Raw genomic sequence first — 22,118 nt, 5'->3', positions numbered from 1 at the left:
AACAACTCAATCCCTGAAGTCAAAGCCGAAAACCGAAGGTCCATCTGTTTAACAGCAATGTCAAATCCCCTCAGCCAAGTGCTGTGAACAGGCTAATTTGGAGGAGTTATGTCTTGATAACTAACTCTAACTCTCTTGAATAAATGTCTCAACTCTGCATGGTGTGCTGGGCTCGAGTCTACACAGGCCTCCTTAGATGCCAATACAGAGCTGGTTGTATTAGTACCTGGGCAGGTAGCGACCAGTGGGTTTTCAGAGCTTTTTAGCTAAAAACAGCTGTGTGCCGAGACAGTTGATATGAGAAACAGAAATATTAAAAAAGCAACCCCAAACATAAATACTGCATGTTATAACTTGGCTCAGGCTTATCCCAATTGAGGGAGTCCACACACATAAAAGTTGTAAATGCCAATTTAGTTTATTTTAGGAAAATATGAAAGGAAGTAGAGATGTCAAGGCTGTCCAGCGGTCCAGTAGTCAAGTCCTGACCAGTAGTGGCCTGGGAGAGTTTTCCCTCCTGCAAGACGAAATGCAGGCAAAGTATAGTAAGCATGGATGGTGGACTGTCACACTCTACCATACATCAAATTACCATAAATACAGAGTGAGATTAGTGTCTTTTCAGGCCTCCCAACAGAAATTAACTGGCACCACGCAACATATCTGACCTTCCTAAACTCAACTCCCAATCAGTGAGCATGTAGTGGAAATGTAGTCACCTGCTGCCACTTGTTATATATTTAACTATGTGACGTCTCAGAGAAATCATTGCCATTTGGTGGGATCAGGGTACCATTGGCTGTGCACTGTCCACCCATCCTTGTAACCTTGAAGAAAAAGAACGTCCTGAAGCTAATCAGCTGCTGAGTGTCAGTGTCAGTGAAGGGAGCCCTCTGTATCTGCTCAACATGTATAAAGTGATTATAAGTTATTGTTATAAGTGACTGATTATAAATATGAGCTTGAGGAACAACCATTTGTGCTTTAACAAATTGGTCACACTGCCCCTTCCTGTTTGTTTATGGAAGTCCTATAAGTACTGCAGTAGTTTTAATGATATTTTTAATCCAGTCATCCTGTAAATCACATGTTAATTACCTCATAATCTTGGAATAAAAAAGTTATTTTATCATGATAATGGATTAATTACTTTATGTCTGAAAAATAAAAGGTTGTTTTCTTGAGATAACAGGATAAATATCTTGTTTTTACAAGATAATAAAAGGTGATTTTCTCAAAACAATCCAGTATCATATATATACATATCCAGTTGTTTCCTCTGGCATTGATGATCTGTTGGTCGGTCTGCCACATTGGTCCAGACTGAAATATCTGAACTATTGGGTGGATTGCCATGAAACTTGGTACAAACATTCATGGTCCTCAGACAATGTATCCTAATGACCTTTCCTCTTATGATACCATGAGGTCAACATTTTCGGTTTTGAGTGAAATATCTCCATAATCATTGGATGGATTTCCTGATTCTGTACACTAGCCAGCTCTAATTTTCTTGAGATTTTGTAACACCTTCCTCCTTCCTTTCTTGACCAACAAATACTGTGTGTCAAACAAACTTTTGTTTGTGTCAAAACAAAAGTTTTCCAAACAACTCAATCCCTGAAGTCAAAGCCGAAAACCGAAGGTCCATCTGTTTAACAGCAATGTCAAATCCCCTCAGCCAAGTGCTGTGAACAGGCTAATTTGGAGGAGTTATGTCTTGATAACTAACTCTAACTCTCTTGAATAAATGTCTCAACTCTGCATGGTGTGCTGGGCTCGAGTCTACACAGGCCTCCTTAGATGCCAATACAGAGCTGGTTGTATTAGTACCTGGGCAGGTAGCGACCAGTGGGTTTTCAGAGCTTTTTAGCTAAAAACAGCTGTGTGCCGAGACAGTTGATATGAGAAACAGAAATATTAAAAAAGCAACCCCAAACATAAATACTGCATGTTATAACTTGGCACAGGCTTATCCCAATTGAGGGAGTCCACACACAAAAAAGTTGTAAATGCCAATTTAGTTTATTTTAGGAAAATATGAAAGGAAGTAGAGATGTCAAGGCTGTCCAGCGGTCCAGTAGTCAAGTCCTGACCAGTAGTGGCCTGGGAGAGTTTTCCCTCCTGCAAGACGAAATGCAGGCAAAGTATAGTAAGCATGGATGGTGGACTGTCACACTCTACCATACATCAAATTACCATAAATACAGAGTGAGATTAGTGTCTTTTCAGGCCTCCCAACAGAAATTAACTGGCACCACGCAACATATCTGACCTTCCTAAACTCAACTCCCAATCAGTGAGCATGTAGTGGAAATGTAGTCACCTGCTGCCACTTGTTATATATTTAACTATGTGACGTCTCAGAGAAATCATTGCCATTTGGTGGGATCAGGGTACCATTGGCTGTGCACTGTCCACCCATCCTTGTAACCTTGAAGAAAAAGAACGTCCTGAAGCTAATCAGCTGCTGAGTGTCAGTGTCAGTGAAGGGAGCCCTCTGTATCTGCTCAACATGTATAAAGTGACTTCCTGTCTAAGTGGCCGGTGTGCAGGTCTCACTAGACAGGCCTTCTGTCTTCCTGGTTTGGCCAAATTTCACCGGGGAAGTGGTGAGTTATCATGGATGCAAACAAAAAAAAACATAGTTTGTTAATTATGGTCTGTTGCCGATGCTAATGAAGAAGTATTTTATGTAGCATTTATTTTGTAGCATTTATCTTTGACATAGTAAATATAATAAGTGATCATATAGCTATAATAATCCGCAAATTATTTTGTGTTTGTTAAACTCAGAAACCAGAGATAAACATTAGTTTAGATGTGTTTATTATAGGCTACAGTAGTAATTGGTGCACTACACTAGGTAACGTATTTACTGTTATTCAGTAACTGAGTCAGACAGATCAACTTGTGTACATTATGAAAACAACTTCATATGGTGACATAAAAGTTCAGGTAACTGCATCAAATTAAAAACCACACACAAATTACTGTCATTTTATCTAATTTGAAACATAAGTGGGTAAATATATGGTGCATTGAGAGTTAAAAACATGTTATTCAGACCTGTACATAATCTCCACTTTTCTGTGCACAGGTGAAATGTTTATGCAACAGCATTAATTTGATTTGATCATTTAAATAGACATGTTGTCATATAAATAGCCATGTAATAGGAAAAGCACAAGTGTTACTTATAACATTAATAAAGGGTCAGTTCTATTCAAGAGTCCCAGTAAGTCTTGATAGTGTGATAGTGAGCCAGTGTTCACAATACCAGGACCCTGAAACCAAAGGAGATCAATAGAATTCAGTTTATTCATTTTGTTTATACCTGTAAAAAGGTCGTTTGTGTGTTTGTCAGTCAGATCAGTTTTAACTGACATTTTCCAGAAATGGGTCAACTACAAAAAAACAGGCAGCATGTTTTTCCTAAGTTAATGTGGTTTAACCATCAACCAGGTTTTAATCCAATTAAATATTGACCAGATAATTCTGCAAGGTACAAGCATAATAAAAATTGTGCATCTGATAGGTATCCTTCTGTAGATAATAAGTAGCCTGGTTCCAGATTAGACTGACATCTGACTTTTTTTTTTCAGCAATTCATTGACAATTCACTGAAAAAATACCAATGCAATTTGATTATTAGGCTTGAATGTAAGGTTTTAGAAAGAAAGTTAAGAGTTTTAGACTTCTGGGAAAATGTTATTATATATTGTCACTCAAACAACTCCCAAATGTCAGAAACAGAATCAGCTTCAGCCGATAAACGTGATCAGCTCATGGAGTCTTCCTTGCAGCTCTTTCTGAATTTTGATTATTTTACAGGTGCAGTATGTCAGCAAACAGCCCTCAAATACTCTCCCAAAGACATCCCAGAGATGCCCTCATGCAATTTCAAACCAGAGGAGTACAAGGTAAGAGTGATGTGCTGTCCAGACAGTATCTAATGCACTGTTGGTGTCACAATGGCCACTTCAGTTTAAATACACAATAGCACAATACGACTGCAGGGGGCAGTGTGCATAAGGACTGCTGATGGTGGTAAAAGTTAGCAATGCGCAAATAAAAAGACTGCAAGCTGATTTAGGTTTTGAAATACTTAATGAATATTTTATGAGGTTAAAAAATGTAACATGTAACGGCCTAGCTACACAAAACTGAAAATGCCACAGGGTTCCTTTTAAAGCTACAGAAAGACAGATTTCTCAAGGAAAACTGAGTCTTACTAAGAGTTTAGATGCTAGCGGTGCTGTGAGGTTGTGGACACAGGAGTGCGTTAAACTAAATACTAACATACACACAATCACAATGTTAACATGCTGATGTTAACAGAAAACGTTTACCGTGCTACCCCTTTAAATTTAACATGCTAATATTTGCTAATTGTGGCCAAAGCTTATTCACGCATCCTTGTGAAATAGGTGGAGTCTTGGTGTTGTAGTATTCGCAGGACTAGTTGATTAACTACTAGAACAAATTGTGTCAGGGTTCACCAAAGTGTAGCTCAACGCGAAAGGATTTACTTCACACCCCCGCTGGTGTGGTTGGGTGTTACATTCTGGCCTGCCAATGGCGCCAGAAGAAAAGTCAAGGGATCAAATAAATCATCAGGATTCATCCTCTGGGCATCACAGATATCTGTACCAAATGTCATAGCAATCCTTCCAATAGTTGTCAAGACATTTCACTCAAAACACAACTCATTTGAGTTGAGAAAAGAAGGCCATTATCCTCCTATGCTGTAACGTTAACCCCTCTCCGGTGTTTGTCTATGTCCAGGGTATGTCTAAAGACCAAATGATGGAGATCCGCAGGAAGAACTGCAACCCCATGACCATGAAGATTACCTACTATAAGAAACCAGTGTTCATCCACCAGGGACACATGCAATGGGTGTGGGATGTGGACGGGAGGCGATATCTGGATCTGTTTGCTGGTGTGGCTACTGTTGGTGTGGGCCACTGCCACCCGTAAGGTCCTTTTTTTCTTTGCTATTTCACACAGTAAAAATAGGTTTTATTCTGATTATATTAAGTATCCTGACTGTTCCTTGTTGCTCCTACACTGTGGTTACAGGAAGGTGATAGCAGCCACAACACAGCAGTTGAAGAGACTGTGGCACACTACTAACATCTACGTCCAACCTCCTCTCCATGAGTATTGTGAGAAGCTGACTTCCTACTTGCCAGATCCTCTCAAGGTACCATTGTGAAGTTTTATTTTGATCACCTGAGAGTAGGAGCCTGGATAAATATGTTGGCTGAAATTAAAATGTCTGCATCTTTCTGTTTCCCTGTCCAGGTGGTGTATCTGACCAACAGCGGCTCAGAAGCCAATGACCTGGCTATACTGATGGCTCGACTTTACACGGGCAACTTTGACATTATCACTTTCAGGTACAAGTGAATTATCCATAGAGATGTCCTTCTGTGCTTCAAATGAATCAATGGTATTTTGTGTTAATGCCCCAGAAAACTTGGGTGTGTATTAGTAACATTAATTAATCAATAAAAAAGCCGCAATCAAAGATAAACTTAAAGAAAATAAAACATTGTTCAACATCATTTATTGAGTATTTAACACTCAAAAACTCAGCCAATCTGATTGATCTGGACTGTATAGGTGTTGTTTTCAAATCAGTGTGCAGAGTCGTTTTCAGTCTGTCCTTCAAATAGATGTGACCGTTAAATTCACTAAGAGAAAACCAGAGGCAGTGAGTCACCTGAAGTCACGACAGTCCTATAAACTGCGGCAGGTGTGCATGCAGTGTAACTAATCACATCAAGGTTTACGGGACTGTCATGACTCAAAAAACTCAAAAAATCCACAAGCACTTTTTCCTTCTCTAGATTAACCTGAATTTTTTTTCTTGGCTTTGCAATAGTTTGTACTTTTTCTCATTAATTGAAGGTTCCATTTGGACAAAAATAAATCCTTTCATGGACAGAGGATGTCATACACGAGTAAACAGAAGATCTATAAAAAAGATTGTGTATGAATATATTTGTGAACCTGTTCTATTATTCTTGTAATTCATTCAGTATGTCAAAACTTTAGAACTTGATTGATAAGCAATCTTCTCTAAATGTTAAAAAAAAAAGGTTTCTGATTGGTTCTTGTCTTCCAGGGGATCATATCACGGTGGCAGCCCACAGACCATGGGTCTCACCTCCAACTCACCATATAAATACCCCATCGCCACTGGTTCAGGCTGCGTAAATGTATGTATGCTAGGGCTGCAACAATTAATTTAATTATCAATTAATCTGTCAATCATTTAATCAATTAATCATTCAGGCTACAAATTATGAGAGCTCAAAGTAACATCTTCAAATTACTTGCTCCAAAACTCCAAAATATGCCTTTTTTGCTGAATCAGCAAATATTTGGTATTTTTTTCTTGATAAATGAGTTATAGGATTACTCAATTATCAAAATTATTGACATTTTACTGTCAGTTGACTAATGGATTAATCGATTTGTTTCAGCAGTGATGTATGCATTAATGTCCCACAATGTCATGCCATAGGAAAACCATACAATCCAAGCATAAAACACACATTAAAATTTGTATTTTAATGAGGTTGAAAAAATTGCATCACTGACTTGTTGCAATGTCCCGTTGTGAGGCCGGTGGTGATAGTAGCTGTTCCAGTTGGTGGAAGGCTGTCTTTGGTCAGCCCGCTCTTCTCTTGACGTTGACAGTTTTGATTTTCGTTCATTAGTAAATAAAAGAAGCGGCTGGCAAAGTTCACCTCTAGACCAATATTTCAAAGAGCTGCCACAAGTGCACCATGTGCTCTGCCCACAAAGAAAATATGCTCTGCCCATATATGAAAATATGTTTTTAGAAAGTTCTGCTAATTTATTAAAAATGAAAAACTGAAATATCTCATTCATTCAAGTATTCAGACCCATAACTCAGTATTTTGTTGAAGCCCCGTTGGGTGTCTGTGAACTGCTGTCTTCAGGTCTCTTGAAGTCTGAGCCACTCAAGGACAGTCAGAGACTTGTCCTGAAGCCACGCCAGTGTTGTTTTGGCTGAATGCTTCAGGTCATTGTCGTGCTGAAAGGTGAACCGCCACCCCACTCTCACGTCACTGTGGAGCAGGTTGCTACAGGTGGACTCCAATCAAGATAATTAAAACAAACAGGATGCCCCTGACCACAATTTGAGAGATTTCAGTAGGGAGAATACAAATGTGTGCATTAATTGACCACATTAAATTTGCAACACCTCTGCTTATTTTGTATGAATTGGTGAAGGTGAATAATGCTGTGGCAGTATTCCAACACTCATGAAATGTTACTTTCAGATTGACCCAACTGACTAGGCTTCTGCCCAATATACAGGCCGTGTGTCCTGATGTGTTCAGAGGTCCGTGGGGAGGAAGCCACTGCAGGGACTCTCCTGTGCAGACCATCAGAGAGTGTAACTGTGCCCAAGGTACACAAACACATGCATCCATGGCTCAACACACTCAGGTTATCTCTCTTGCACGCTCTCATAAAAAGGAAAATTCACCACAGTTGTCTGTGAGATTAAACATTATGTTCAACTTCCACAGGAAACTGCTTGTGTTGTTAGAGTGAATGCTTGACTTTTGATAGCGTACAGTCTGGATCCAAGGTTAAAGAACATTTATACTTTTCATTTATACCAAGTTTTATATTTCCGTATAGACCTCAGTAACAGCTGTGTATTTTAGTTAAATTACCTGTTGTATTGACAACTGGCCCCCTTCTTTAAAATTTGCTTGAAAGTAAGAGGGGTTAGTTTTATCCTAGAAAATCAGACAAAAGTGTTGAAGTTTCTGTATAAAGTTCTGAGTCTACCTGGATGCTCAGTATTTTAGCATATTTTAGCACTCATCTACATGACTGTTTACATAAAGTATAATAACAGTATGAAGAATAATATCAGGCACACCAGAGTTAGTAAAACTAGAACTTAAACTCACCTTCATTCCATGGAGTCAAAATATTTTATCAGAGTAAAATCCCAGAAGAAAGCCTGTTCTCAAGTATTTAAAATCTCATGCAATAGCAGATTTTGGTAAAATGATTAACCCTATATTTTTTTCATATTGCATTTATATATGCAAATGTGTGTATTATTACTCTCACCAAAAGAAGTGTCTTTCATCACACAGGCCGCTGCATGGCAAATGAACAATACATTGACCAACTCAAAGAGACATTTGCTACCAGTGTCCCAAGTCGAATTGCTGCTTTCTTTGGGGAGCCTATTCAGGTACGATATTATGTTCTGGAGTAGTGATTTACCTTGAACATTAATATTTTTGAGTGTACGTCATCAATGAGTAATTTTAACTGAAATCAGAAAAGTTCTTTGCTATTATGCCATCCATGTTTGTTGTTTTTTCGTCTTCGGTGCTTGTGTTCTTTATGTTGGAACTATGGGATGTGAATGTGTTTGGTGTATGCAGGGGATGGGTGGAGCTGTGCAGTACCCTAAAAACTACTTCAAAGAAGCCTACAAACTAGTGAGAGAGAGAGGAGGGGTCTGCGTCGCTGACGAGGTTAGAGACACATTAAATTATTTTATGCTCAAATATAAAACACATAAGCTGAACTAACTGCCTCTATTATGCTTTGAGCAAGTTTCTTGGCAGAACCTGATTTCATTTTTCCATCTCTTTGGCACAAATGTTTGCATAATATATAAAGAAATTAGAATTTTTATAACCAAGTAAATTTAATCATGTTTTGCACCTGACAGGTCCAGACTGGATTTGGGCGTACAGGAAGCCACTTCTGGGGTTTCCAGGGTCATGAGGTCCTTCCTGATATCGTTACAATGGCGAAGGGTATTGGTAATGGTTTCCCAATGGGAGCTGTTGTTACAACACCAGGTGAGATAATAAGACACAACTGCCTTGTCTGAAAATCTGCTTATATCTCCTTTAAACATAAATACAGGTTTGTTTGTTTGTTTGTTTTTAAAAAATGAGGCTGTGTGGTGCATTTCTCTAAATTATTTCCACTATTAAACAGTCAAGAAACACATGTATTGGAAAAACAGTTTGTTACACAATAAAATAGAACAAGATTGAAGGTGCAACTTCCTGAAGGTGCACAAGGTGCTTGATAAGAACTACAGAAACAGATGAGTAAAAAACACTCTTGAATGATTTATATATACAGAACACCTCAGATACACGTCATACACACAATCATACCTCAGCTACTAATTGCAGACCACTCACCACCATCTGTGGTACATGTTATACACGTAACAGAGTAAACACAGGGTTGACCTCTTCAATTAAACGTACAGTACATCGGTTCTCTGCCTCATTTTTTATATGTTTGTGGTGACCTGATATCGAGTTCATGTTCTTTTGTCTTTCAACCATGAACAAATACAGATGAATGAAATATTGTTTTTCAAAAATCCTGCTGGGTGGCATTTATGTAAAGGTTCAGAAACCAACATGAAAACATGTATTTTGAGAAATATATTGCCAGGCCAGGGTTTTAATTTGTGGCAGCAGTGAGTGGAGGCGTGAGCTTGTTTATTTGTGTGTTTTCCAGAAATTGCTGCTTCCTTTGTTAAGGCGTTCCACTTCAACACCTTCGGAGGAAATCCTATGGCTTGTGCTGTTGGCTCATCAGTGCTTGATGTAAGAATTCATTTTCTCTTTCTAAATCGGTCGTTCACATCAGCACAAGAGTTCATTTTGATTAACTCTCTTGTGCCGATGTATAGGGGGGCATGTGTGTAAAGATATACAGAAAAGCAACTTTTCTACAATTCTACAATTCTAACAATTCTATTTTCACACATATTGTGAAATTAGAATTTCATAGTTTCTAAAGGCATCCAATCTCTGTGGGTGGAGTATATGGGCACGTGCCCCCTCAAATATTTCTCTGGTGGTATGACACACTGCCTGCCTATGGCTTGTAAGCAACAGCACTTTTTTTTTTTTTTTTACTTTGTCTCTCATTCCCCTGCTGAGGCTCTGTTTGGCAGCTGCTGTCAATCAAACGCAGACACCAACACGCCCTTCCAGCAGATTGGACAGAAAATGAGTAATTCTGATATTTCCAATGAGACCTTTATTTCTTTTTTAATAATAAAAATCAGTTGATAATATAATATAAAAATATAAAAAGTCTTTTTACTTAACAGGTTATCAAAGAAGATGGCATACAGCAGAACTGTCTGGATGTGGGCACCTATCTGATGACAGAAATGGCAAAACTCAGAGACAAGTACGAGATCATCGGTGACGTCCGTGGAAAAGGCCTGCAGATCGGTGTGGAAATGGTCAAAGACAAGGTACTGAGTTTGGTACAGAAGTGACAATCACCCCCTCTTCACATGCCTGTACAACGTGTGTGTGTGTGTGTGTGTGCTGTGCCTCCCGGGGGCATGGTTCAGCATTGCCCCAGTTAACCATTAGCTGGAGCAGCAGTGACCATCTGTAATTGTGAACAGAACAATCTCTGCTGCACTGCATGTGCTACTGTCTGAAGTCCTGATTAGTACTCCTCGTAAATGCAATTGTTCCTAAATTTTCCCTGAAATCGTTTTAGAAAATTATAGCCATGTATTTGCAGCATGACTGGATGTTTGTCCTTCACCTCGTACTGCATATTAACTGATACTGTTTTTATTAATTCCATTAAATCTAGTAGATATTGCATTTGAAAAGGGAACAAACAGAACCAGACACACGGCTGTACATAACAGTTTGGTGACGCTTGTAATGTTCAATTTACTTGCGTCTTTTTATTGAACGTTGCAGTGCTGTTAGGCAAATATCCTGCTATGTCTTTCAGTCTTTGAGTCAATTTTTTTCATTTTTTTTCTCAACATTTGTGAGCTTTCCCCTTTGCTACATTGCATAATTTGTTCATAACTGCCAGCAATTTAGGTAGCTGTTTTCTGGGCTCTCTAATTCCATAATTTGCTTTCATTAGATCTGGAAACACTCTCTTAGCTGCTTTTTGTAGTTGTAATGTAGTGTTCTCTGCTAGAGGTGATGGCACACCAGTTGTTAGCACTGCAAAATTGTAATATAACAAGATCAGAAATCATGAAGACCGATACCAAACTCTGGATAATAAGAGCCTTAATGAATAAAGTCAGTCTAACACTTAATACTCCAGTCTTAAAGATAACCAGTGACTAATAAACACCTGTTAGCTTCATCCAGTTAGATTCAGATTTATTAACATGTTTCTATTATTTTGTCCAGTCCCTATATTGTAGGTGTCCCCCACAGATAAAGAAATTGTCTGTTTTTACTACTGTACACTATCTGACACCATTCATGACATCTTGCATGGATTTGGAGAAATGTTTAATCTCACCACTCCACTTTTTAGCGAAAAATACCATTTATTACTTCAAATAAGTAACTGATTGATGGCGAGGAGGAATCATTATCCCTTGAGCGTTTTCTTCTACCTTGTTATTGTTGGGGTTTTTTTTTACCTCTCAGCTATTATTGGTCTGGAACTTGTAGATGTAATTAACTAATAGCAGAAATCTTTATTTCTTGCAAACTTGCACACAGATGCTTACGTTGATGATAGCTCAGTGTCGGTTCTCGTGTGGGTGTACGTGCCCTTGCCAACCTCTTATAAAGCCTCTGAGGCCATTTAACGGTCAGTGAAGTAACAAACAAACAATGTGAACATTTATGAAGCGCCTGTGTCCAAGCAACTAACCACTAAGTATCATTTATATAACACATCCAGCCTCATCCACACTTTCATCTCTCCTCTATCATCCACAGGCCAGCAGAACCCCGCTGTCACCTGAGGCAATGAGCGTGATCTTTGAGGACATCAAGGACATGGGAGTCCTGATAGGGAAAGGTGGAGTGTACGGACAGGTAAGAGCACTCACCTTGTCTGCTTGCCTGTCCCCCTGTCAGTTTATATTCACAGTTTTAGCTTAACTCTGAAGGGAAAATAAATGGAAGTCATAATGTTATAAAATAAAGAGAATAAACTTGCAATTTACAAGAAAAAAATCATATTTTTAGAATAAAAAAATTGCAAGAAAAAAAATTATAGCATTTCAATAAAGTTGTAATTTTACATTATGTTTATTTTAATACTGAGTTGAGAGCAGTGTCTCAGTTTAAATATTAAATGAGGACTGTGGAAGACCTGAGGTTGTATAAATACCTTAAAGCCGCGACAACGACAAAACGTAGTAAAAGGTTAAATATAAAAGTCAAAAGGTTAAAAGTCACAAATAAAACTGAACACCTGCTTCCGTAAGTCATTTAAAACTTCTGATGAGAAATTTATCTTAAGAAAGTTTGTTTTACAAGAGAAAAGACCTCAAGGATGCATAACTGCAGTGCATAAACCCTCCTCTAAGCTTTATACAGTCATATGCTCAGTTATCCAAAAATGAGAGACATACAATGTAAAATAAATAGTAGTCTGATCTGCTCAGTCTCATCAAAACATACAATGTTTTTGTTCTTGAAATATAGTAACCTTCTTGGAGCAAATACTATGACTTCATATTATGATTGTTTTCTCATAAAATTTTAGATTTTATTCTGGGAGTAAAATAACTTTTTAGTCAGGCAGCAGAATGCAATATTTTAACAATTATTGGAAGGATTGTCATGAAATTCGTGGCAGACATTCACTTTCCCCTCTAGTGCCATCATCAGGTCAAATTTAGCAGAAAATCAAATTTGTACATTGTGAGCATGCTGATGTTAGCGTTAAGCTCAAAGTACAGCCACCAGCTTGGCTATTATACTCTTTTTTAGTACAACTTTACTCTTGAAATCTCAGGTTTTTTCTTTCCTTAATACTCAGTGGTAAAACACAGCCGGCTCCTACATCAAAGCAGATTTTTAATACAACCTTGCCTCAACTAAGAGGCAAGTTCCTTTCAGTAGTGGCTTGACAAAATGATCCATACTACAGGATTTCTGCCATCGTTTCGTGATTCTTTGGTCCAGCTGCAGTATCCTTTGATTGACACCATCTCTGCTCATCAGTCTTCACTATGAACAGACAATTTTGGTGTCATACAATGTCTACACAGCACATTGCTTCTACTGGCTTTAGAAGATAAAATACTTCATACTATTTCATGTGTAATTGCTATAAAAAACTGTTCATTCACAAAGTAACAAAGTATAAATCTGCAATCCTTTTTACAATTTAGTTTTTTCTGATTTAAACCTTTGTCATCACCTCGACCTCACCTTTGAGATCTTTTCTGTTAAAAATAATTTCAGTTGCAAATTATGGCACAGTTTTCCATACATGACACAGTAAATAAGTACCATATGAGCCAATTCTAACTTCACTATTTCACCTTCTCTTCCTCTAACATGTGCCAGAACCGGCCTCCTTCTTCAGTAAAGTTACGAATGTTTTCCTGGTAATCTTGTGCTAATCAGCTTCTTTTCTGTTTTTTTCCCTTTTCTCACCACTTCAGACGTTTCGTGTCCAACCCCCCATGTGCATCACGAGGAAGGACGTAGATTTCTTCCTGGCAGTTTTTAACAAAGCCATCCACAACTACATGGATGGAAAATGAACGGCTAAATCATGCAATGTCAATCATTTTACAATCTGCTTTTTATCATTATAAAGACACTTGAGCTGCAGTCATTCCTGCTTTAGAACATTGTTTCACAGTGAAAACTCATAATCATCACTCTGAGGGGAAAAAATATTACACCTACACATCTCTCTAACGAGTGACCTGGAGTTCATTTTGCTCCCGTGCTTGAATCTGACACCTTTATGATTGTTATGCAATGAATCTTTGTGAACACGCAATGTGTTACCGACTGTGAATGTAATAATTATCGCAGTTTAATGACAACCATTTGTGCTTCGACATATTTGCTTCAGTATCTCATTTTTTTCTGTCTCACCAATAAAACAACAGATAAAAAAGTGTGGTTATATGATTGATACAGACACATCCAACATAGTTTATTCTCAGACGTGGTTACTAGAGGCATTAATGCAAATTATACCGACATGCAGTATCACCTCTAATGTTATGATAGGAAAAAAACAGCTTAATTGTTGGCTGCGGTAACCAAGGGAGACCATTCCTAAAATAGTAAAGGATCTGATAATGGGGATAAATGTGTATCCAGTGCACAGCCTTGTATGTTTTTCACCACTGGTTCATCAATTCAGAGGATCTTAGAAGTCATGGGGAAAATGGTGCTGAATTACTTTGTTATAGCAGCCATAAAAAAAAAAGAGTCTCAGTGTCACACACATACGCAGTTGTCTCACTGAACACGATTATTATGTAATTTTAAGAAACTATCTTCACGCAGTCGGCCAATCCAGTCCATTAAAGTCCACTTTCAAAGGCTTGTTGTCTGTCTGTTTATTTATTTTCCTACTGACAGACGTCCCAAAAGCGTCGTTTCCTCCCTGCTGAGTCAAACTCTTTCAGGTTCAGATGAAGATGTGTTATCTGTTCTTCTTTTTGTCTTTTTTGCTCTTGCTCGCGGAGCTGTGAGCGGCGTTTGAGTGGAGCGCGGAGGCGTGGCCGCTGGTCTTCAGGTGGTCGAACAACTTGTTTCGGGTGGGGAACTCGTAGTTACACGTCACACATCGGAGGTTTACTTCCTTCTGGAGGGTGGGAGAGGGGAGGGGGGGTAGTGATATGTGGATAATTTTTTTGTTAGAGTGAGTGCCATTTACAGTGAGTGCCATTTTTAAGTACAGTTTAAAAAAAAACACTTTTCTGAATCTTTCTTTTTGATAACTAAGAGGTGGGAAAGGAAAATCAAAACACTGACAAATGTGCAAGTAGTCAGAAGAGAGCTGTTATAATAAAACTGATTAAGTTAAGTTTTGGGTTTTACTGTACAAACCTCAGGACATTGTTCTCCTGTGTGAGACTTGACATTCTTTGGTTTGTCTTTTCCTCCTCCCTTCTTTCCTTTTGTCTTCCCGGAGCTGCAGAGGCAAAGCAGAAAATACAACACATTACATTTTATAACACAATTAACTTGTGTTACTTTACATAATTTATTTTAGAAATAAACTGTCATGTGTTCAAGAAAGAATTTTAAAATCTTGGATAAGATCAGGTTTCTATATGTCCAAAAATATCATTTTTCTGTTATGAGTGTCGTGCCAAAAACTGAATGAGAATATTTGACCTTTTTTTCACGTAGTGTGGCCAACATTATTTTTAATTCTTTGTTTATGCTCGGTCAGATTGGATTCCTGTTTGTCTGAAAACAGGAACCTGATCAGAACCCAACAGGAACCTGATCAGAACCCAACAGGAACCACAGCAGCAGGAACAGGAATACAAACAGTCTTCAAAAGTCTAATGAGTGGGAACATTTTTTAAAACACTGATGAACAGGGGACACCCATGTATGTAAAGTTTCAGGCCTAATATAAAGTCTAATACAGATTGGGTGATGCCATTAACATATTTAAAGCTGCACTTATCAAAATTTTTAATCAAAATATGATAAATGAATTGTGTGAAAGGTGTCAAAGTGACTTTATCACCCAACTCTGCAGATCCCCTCATCTCTACGGAGCTTTATAGCATCTTTAAGCTCATTCTTTGATTTTACGACTCACAAACTCTGCTCTTATCAAGCTCGTTTTCTGCAGGCAGCTGTTTTCAGCTCGGATGAACCCACTGTATGCTACCTCCCTGGCAGCAAATGGCAGAGAGACAAAGTAAGCAGTTAGGAGACCAAAAATAACTAAAAGGAGACTGAATACTGGATTTAATATTCATCAGGCAGCCAGAAACCCGACTCCAAATGAATACTTATGTTTCTCTGTGTCTGCTGGAGGTGTAAATGGGAACATTTGCCATGACAGATATTGTGTTTTCTGCTTCTTCTGCTGCCCCAAAGTCAACAAATATTTAGTACCTGCAGGTTTAAACATTCAGTACTAATGTAGCTAACTAGCATTTACTTGGTCCCGTCTGAGGAAAAAGTGTATATATAAATTTTGCCTGCCTCATTGGATAAAATCTAATAAGGTTTAAAAGTGGGATAGCTCATTTTTTTGGCCACTTGGGGGCAGCAGAAACACTGACATATCATATTGTTTAAAGTTACACATCCTGCAGTTAAAAGAGCAACATTATCATTTATTCGGAGTTGTGTTTCTGTCCACCTGGTGACTTTAAGTCCAATATTCACTCTCGTTTAGCTCTGTTTTTGGTCCCTACCAACTCCTGAGGGAAATATCTGGCTCTTAAGCTAAATGCTCCACTATGTTCACCAGCTGGTTGCTAACTGAGTCTGTTTGGTGCTGAGCAGACAGTATTCGGAGGGTTTTTAGAGCTTTTTTGCACTAAAAATAGCTGCCTGCTGCGGCTGAAAACAGAGCTGTGACAGTTAAACCGGCCGACCTCTTGGCTTCCGTGGGAGGGAGTTCATCCTGCTGCTCGGGCTCTGTGGGGTCCGCTGACTTCTCGGGGGCATCTTCATTGCATGTGGTCAGCGTTGGTTTCTCCTCCTCCTCCTCCTCCTCTGGAGCACTCTGCTTTAGTGGAGGAGAACATGAATAGAGAGGGCTTTTAAGGAGGGTTCACTGAACCAGGCACAGCCGCTTGAAAGAAAAGATATTACTCACATGCACTACTTTCTGCTGTTTCTTTTTCCTCTTTTGCTTTTTGGAGAGCCTGTATGGGTGGAAAGAAAAATGTCAGCGAGACAACTAAGAAATTATATGAAATTTTGACACATCATCAAGTTCTAAATGTTATGGAGAAACGCTGATCAATGGTCAGTGAAGAAAGCGTCCAGGAGCCTTTGATGTCTTCTGCTGAGAATATTTATTGAACGCTTGGCCAAGCGGTGAACAGAAACTTTATCAATCACAGTTTTCTGTGCATTGATGTTGTCTCTAATGCTCTGACGATTTCAGCTCTGACTTTAAACCCCACAAATACTATACGCCCAGAAATGGTCAAACTCAATGCATCTACAATATGAGAAGTCACTCTATTGGTTCATTACTTTCTAAACAGGGAAATGTTTTTACCCGAGTTAGTTCAGTCACATTTCATAGAGTTTGGAGCCGCTGTTGTCTGATTATGCCAATGGAATATATGCAGTCATCTATCTGTGGTGTCTAGGGAGTCGGGCAGTCACCCCCTCTGACCTTGGTAACGACGGCAACGCTGACTTACCCTTTATCAGAAAGGCTTCCGCTTCCCCAAACATCACAGACAGCTGCTCTGAGTCTTAAGGAGAGGAGACAGTGTCTCCTTCAGATTTAGTGTTGCTTACTGGGAGACCTCAAGGCCAAAGCTCTTCCCAGTCTAACCCAATTTGTAACCCCTTAAATTAGAATTTCCCACTAACCCTAACCACACTAACTAACACTAACCACTCCAACAACCAGGTGAAAATACGTTTTTTTACAATTACATCCAGCATGAAATACATACTTTTGCCTCGGCTTATCTTCCTCCTCCTCCTCTTCTTCTTTTTCTTCTTCTTCCTCTTCCTGCTCATTTTCCTCCTCTCTTCCCTCCTTTTCGTCCACGTTCAAACCGAGTGAATCCTCTTCTTCCTCCAGCTGTTGCCGAAGCAACGCCACCATCTCCCGGTGCTTTTTGGATTTTTCATGGTTTTTCATGCTGTAGAGACATAAAAATGCATTAAGAGCATAGACTTAAGTTAACAGTGTATAAATGTCATTTGCAGATTTACATTATTATCGCCAAAGAGTATTAATAGAATCGTTTTATATGTATATAATTATATATAATTAGTATAACTTTCTCATTTAAGTGAATGGAAAGGTGTGTCCAAACTTTTGACCGGTACTATGTATATATATGTATAATTAGTATGAGTATAGATATAAAATTATTCATCCATGGAAATTAGCTCAATCAAGGAATTATACCCATGGCAATGAATCATTTCTAACCATTTGTCTCAAGTGTGCAGTACAACTGAGTACGGAATGAGACGAGAAAAAAAAACCACATCAACAGCTCCGAGCAAGTCGATGAGTCACAGCCAAATCAATTAGTAAATTCCCACAACACGTGTAAACAACCGCAACCAATGAACTTGTCATTCTAGCTTGACTATTAGTTTTTCCTCCGTTGTTCAGACTGATTATTAGAAACAAGAAAACGTCACCACAGACAGCAAATAGAAAAAAAACACTTATTTTTCAACAAAGTACATCTAGTCCACACCTACAATCATCTAGTAGTGATAAAAAAATACAAATAAAATGACTCTGTGTACTCTCTATATTGATAATTACTCCATATCTTCTACATCCGGCCACTGATTTTCAGTCACATCACACCTCCTGTCCCCTCCGGCCAAACACACACACAAAAAAGCTTTGTGTGACTTTCTAATGTGGTGCTGAAATCAATGAAAGTTAACTGAGTGCTTTTGAAGTTATGTTGACTGCCTGCTGACCAAACATTACTAAAATCTTAGCGAGGTGCATTAATACGTGGTTCCAGAAAGCAGCAAATAGAGGCTGAGTGGGAGGGAGGATACTCACGCTTTATCTGATTTGAAGGATTTGTCGCAGGCTGGGCAGTAAAGATCATCAAAATAGTCGATCAGTTCCTCTCCATCAGGCTGCTCTGCATTTGTGACCACACACACACAAAAAAAACCCAGAAAAAGCACATAAGACCTTATTTATTATCAAGTTATTACTAATAAAACATCGCTTGTGAATTTAAATCTGTGGAAATGACTGAAAACATCATTGGTTTGTCTAATGGGGAAAAAACACACGCTGACCAATCACAGTTCTTGCAGTCTCTGTATATTATTTCTGTAGCCGCTGTAGGTGCGACGTAACCACTTATCACAGAAATATAAATAACACAGACTCTCACTGACCTATTCCTTCTTCACTGGTCTTCTCCCGTGTCTCCATATCCAGCTCTTCTTCCTCACTCTCTGATGCATCACCGAACTCCTCTCCGTACTGAGCCTCTATCTGCTGCAGCTCCTTCTCGAGTTCAGACATGGCCGCCCAGCTCTGCTCCTTGTACTCCTCTGCCAGTCTTGGATGGACAGAGAGAACAGTGTTATGAGTATGAGGAAGACATAGAAATACGTAACACATTTAACCCAACTCTCCATCCCTTACTCACTTGGCCTGGTTGAGCTTCTGCTTCCGCCTAAGCTCCTCCATCTTCTTGATCTTCTCCGCATTCTGTTCCTCCACCAGCTTCCTGTGGGCCTGGACCCGCCGGTCACGTTTGCGAACGAAAGCCACCAGCTGCCGCACCAACTCGTTTCGCTCTTTTCGAGCCTTGTCTCGGGTCTTCTTGTTCTCCTTCTCCATAGCCCTTTTCTCCCAGCGGTTGGACGCCTGCCTCGTATCGTACTCCTCCTTCCAGGCAAAGTTTTTCCGCGTGCAGAAGCTCTGCCAGAAGCCGTAAAAGACGTGCACTACCTGTAATACGGAAAGAGAAGTATCCCTCTTTACTGGTTCACGATTAATATTTCAGTCATGTTATGTTTTTAACTGAATTGTATTCGGAACTCATATCATCCATCAGAGGAACAACATCGTGACACATCTTTTAAGTATGGGGCTGGCTTACGGTATCATAGTCACTCTGAGAGTCTCCGAAGGGAGGAAACTCTTCCTCCTCTTCTTCATCGTCCACCCTGCCATGCTCCATCTCCTCCTTAACAATAGACTCAAAGAGATTCCTGTAGACTGTGTAGAAGCCCTAGAGAGGGCGAGTGAATGAAAACAAGAGGGAACAATAAGAGAGGAAATTAATGTGCATCGTTCAAAGCGCATGCAGAATATCTGTCCACACAATCATGAAGGATAAAGCTGCCACCTCCAACCTGGACAGAGAGTGCTGTGTGTTCTTACGTACTGAAAATAAGACTGGATGTTTTGTTTTTTAAAGTGGAGGATTATTTCCAGCTTGCCCACTATCCTACAGCTGATGTTAATGTTGTCATGGCTTTTTTATCTGCCTTTTGATAATCTCATTACACCCTCTCACTTGTACACTTATCCAGCGAGGACAGACAGTCTGACCTGTTATTTAACTGAGTGGTGCCAAAGTTCCTGGGTTACCCTGACCTTTTTTTAAAAATCAGGAGATATCCAATCAAATTCTCTGGTATGTGTTTTGAGTTGAAGATTGCATTTTCTAGGCCATTTGCGGTCATACTTTTCTCTGTGCTGATAGAGAAGATGCCTGCATGCCTTAATGGAAGGCTATTTCATTTCACACATTCAAATAAATCGCTTGGGAACAATGTTAAAATCACTAATTCTGACTTTATATGGCTTAAAGACCTTAGACTATCTTCCAAAAATAGTTTTTACTTTCCCCCCTTTTATTGCCAAAATACATTTTCAGTCTGGACGTACAATAGATAAAGTAGGGAAGAGATTGATCTATGCTGACCGCATACCATATGGTAACAATTTGTTTATCCTCCACAAAATTAAACTCCAGCATGTGGCAGATGCAGATCCTGTTTTCTGTTAAGATTGTCTTTGTTTAAAGAAAGTATCTTAAAAGAACTGCTTGTGAATACTGATCTTTGCATACATGACTACAAACCTTCTCATCATCTCCGTATCCAGAGTAGCAGGTAACCGTGAAGTACTGCAGCAGGTCGATGCTATCATCTTCATAGTCTCCACTCAGTCCTCCTTTCAGCAGCGCCTCTCTGTGATTGTCATACCTGCCATACAGGAGGAAACAGAGACATCATGCACAAGCCACACTGCAACAGTCTGTATATAAAGCAGCAGACCAGGGAGAGAGAGATGTGCTGCTGCGGGTAGACAGTGATGACGAGGTAAATTTGTACAAACCAAGCTCTCTCCTGTGGGTCACTCAGGACATCATACGCTGCCTGAATCAACTTAAACTGCTCCGCCGCTTCCTCGGCATTGTCCAAGTTCTTATCTGGAAATGTCAGAAGTATATCAAAAGGTCTGAATATGATTTGACATTTTGACAAGCAAGTCTGAAAGCATATCAAGTCACCCAGCCCGGGCCAAAGGAGATTCAGGAGTATTTTTGTTTATTGTTTCACTTTGGGAGCCTGAAAGCTCAACCTGCACTACATTTCAAAAGCAATTTTGAAATTCTTATTGTCCGTTTTACAAAATATGTCATGAAAATAAAGCGTTTGGGATTCAAAACTTGCCAATTTCACCATCACAATGTAATGTCGTAAGACGTGAATGAATGTCACACCATTCTTATCTATAACGTTTACTAGCTCTGTTGGTAGTGGTGCCTTACAAAATAAAGAGGCGAATTATACTTTAAATACTTGAGGATAACTTGGTAATCTCCTACTAACTGCCACCACTTACCTGGATGCCATTTCAGTGCTAATTTACGATAAGCTTTCTTCAACTCGTCGTCTCCTGCGTCCCGTTTCACTCCCAAGATTTCATAATGACACTTCATTGTTCACTTACTAATGAGAGAAACTTGAAACGGGGATAAATATTCAGTAAATGTTGTGAAAAACGTTGTCCCAGACTATGCTAGCTTTAGCATTTGGCTAACTGTTAGCATGCTAGCGACCGGTAAACATCTCTAATTTATCTCTAAAAATAACCGAAACTTCACAGATGATGGCGACAACATTGTAATGTTTGGGCTTTACATATTCAAATCCGTGCAAAGCTGTGTATCACTGACAAAGCTTCTATAGTATTTATTTATATTTAAATAGTCACTTTACGACCGGTAAACCATGGCATGGATGGACTGTCCTGTTACAGTCTCGCGAGAATTCGTCTTCTTTTGCATTATAATCTCGGCTGACTTGAAGCTACAACCGCTTATTGCTGCCCTCCACAGCTCAAAATGAAGATCTTATTCAGTTGATAACTTAAAGATCCCCTCCAGGCATATTTTAAGATGTATATAAAATACTCTACTTTGAATAATAATGTGTGTCTGATATGTTTTTCCCACAAAAAATATAATAAACTTGTTAAAATCCTTAAAATGGCATCTACTCCCTCATTGAATATTCCAGAGTTTATGAATATGAAAATATATTTCATTTCAGAAGTTTAACTACTTCACAGAAGATATATCCAGCTTCACTGTTAAGTCAATTCTCAATGTA

General features: G+C 39.0%; 2 protein-coding genes and 1 long non-coding RNA gene across 3 annotated transcripts; 1 reads left to right on the top strand and 2 right to left on the bottom strand.

The window, feature by feature from the left end:
• Nucleotides 1–2,006: 2,006 nt before the first annotated feature.
• LOC121885478 lies at nucleotides 2,007–6,804 on the bottom strand. The gene is made up of 2 exons (XR_006092565.1): nucleotides 6,616–6,804; nucleotides 2,007–2,124 (listed from the first exon to the last, which is right to left on the bottom strand). It is a non-coding gene; the product is annotated as an uncharacterized LOC121885478 (long non-coding RNA).
• LOC121885475 (alanine--glyoxylate aminotransferase 2, mitochondrial-like) lies at nucleotides 3,835–13,830 on the top strand. The gene is made up of 13 exons (XM_042394961.1): nucleotides 3,835–3,923; nucleotides 4,789–4,979; nucleotides 5,086–5,209; nucleotides 5,311–5,405; nucleotides 6,137–6,230; nucleotides 7,363–7,456; nucleotides 8,163–8,263; nucleotides 8,460–8,552; nucleotides 8,753–8,885; nucleotides 9,568–9,656; nucleotides 10,169–10,318; nucleotides 11,784–11,882; nucleotides 13,466–13,830. Exons 1-13 carry the CDS (start codon nucleotides 3,888–3,890, stop codon nucleotides 13,565–13,567), a joined length of 1,401 nt encoding a protein of 466 aa, XP_042250895.1. The 5' UTR covers nucleotides 3,835–3,887; the 3' UTR covers nucleotides 13,568–13,830.
• A 103-nt stretch (nucleotides 13,831–13,933) lies between these two features.
• dnajc21 (DnaJ heat shock protein family (Hsp40) member C21) lies at nucleotides 13,934–21,788 on the bottom strand. The gene is made up of 12 exons (XM_042394962.1): nucleotides 21,349–21,788; nucleotides 20,839–20,932; nucleotides 20,582–20,705; nucleotides 19,592–19,723; nucleotides 19,136–19,440; nucleotides 18,879–19,045; nucleotides 18,529–18,613; nucleotides 17,457–17,632; nucleotides 16,621–16,691; nucleotides 16,397–16,530; nucleotides 14,877–14,961; nucleotides 13,934–14,631 (listed from the first exon to the last, which is right to left on the bottom strand). The coding sequence occupies exons 1-12, from the start codon at nucleotides 21,443–21,445 to the stop codon at nucleotides 14,470–14,472; spliced, it is 1,632 nt and encodes a 543-aa protein (XP_042250896.1). The 5' UTR covers nucleotides 21,446–21,788; the 3' UTR covers nucleotides 13,934–14,469.
• Nucleotides 21,789–22,118: the final 330 nt, after the last annotated feature.

This window comes from Thunnus maccoyii, chromosome 19 (assembly GCF_910596095.1).
Source record: "Thunnus maccoyii chromosome 19, fThuMac1.1, whole genome shotgun sequence".
Taxonomy (NCBI): Eukaryota; Metazoa; Chordata; class Actinopteri; order Scombriformes; family Scombridae; genus Thunnus; species Thunnus maccoyii.
The sequence above is the reverse complement of the archived record's forward strand: the minus strand, read 5'-3'. Positions and strand labels throughout refer to the sequence as shown.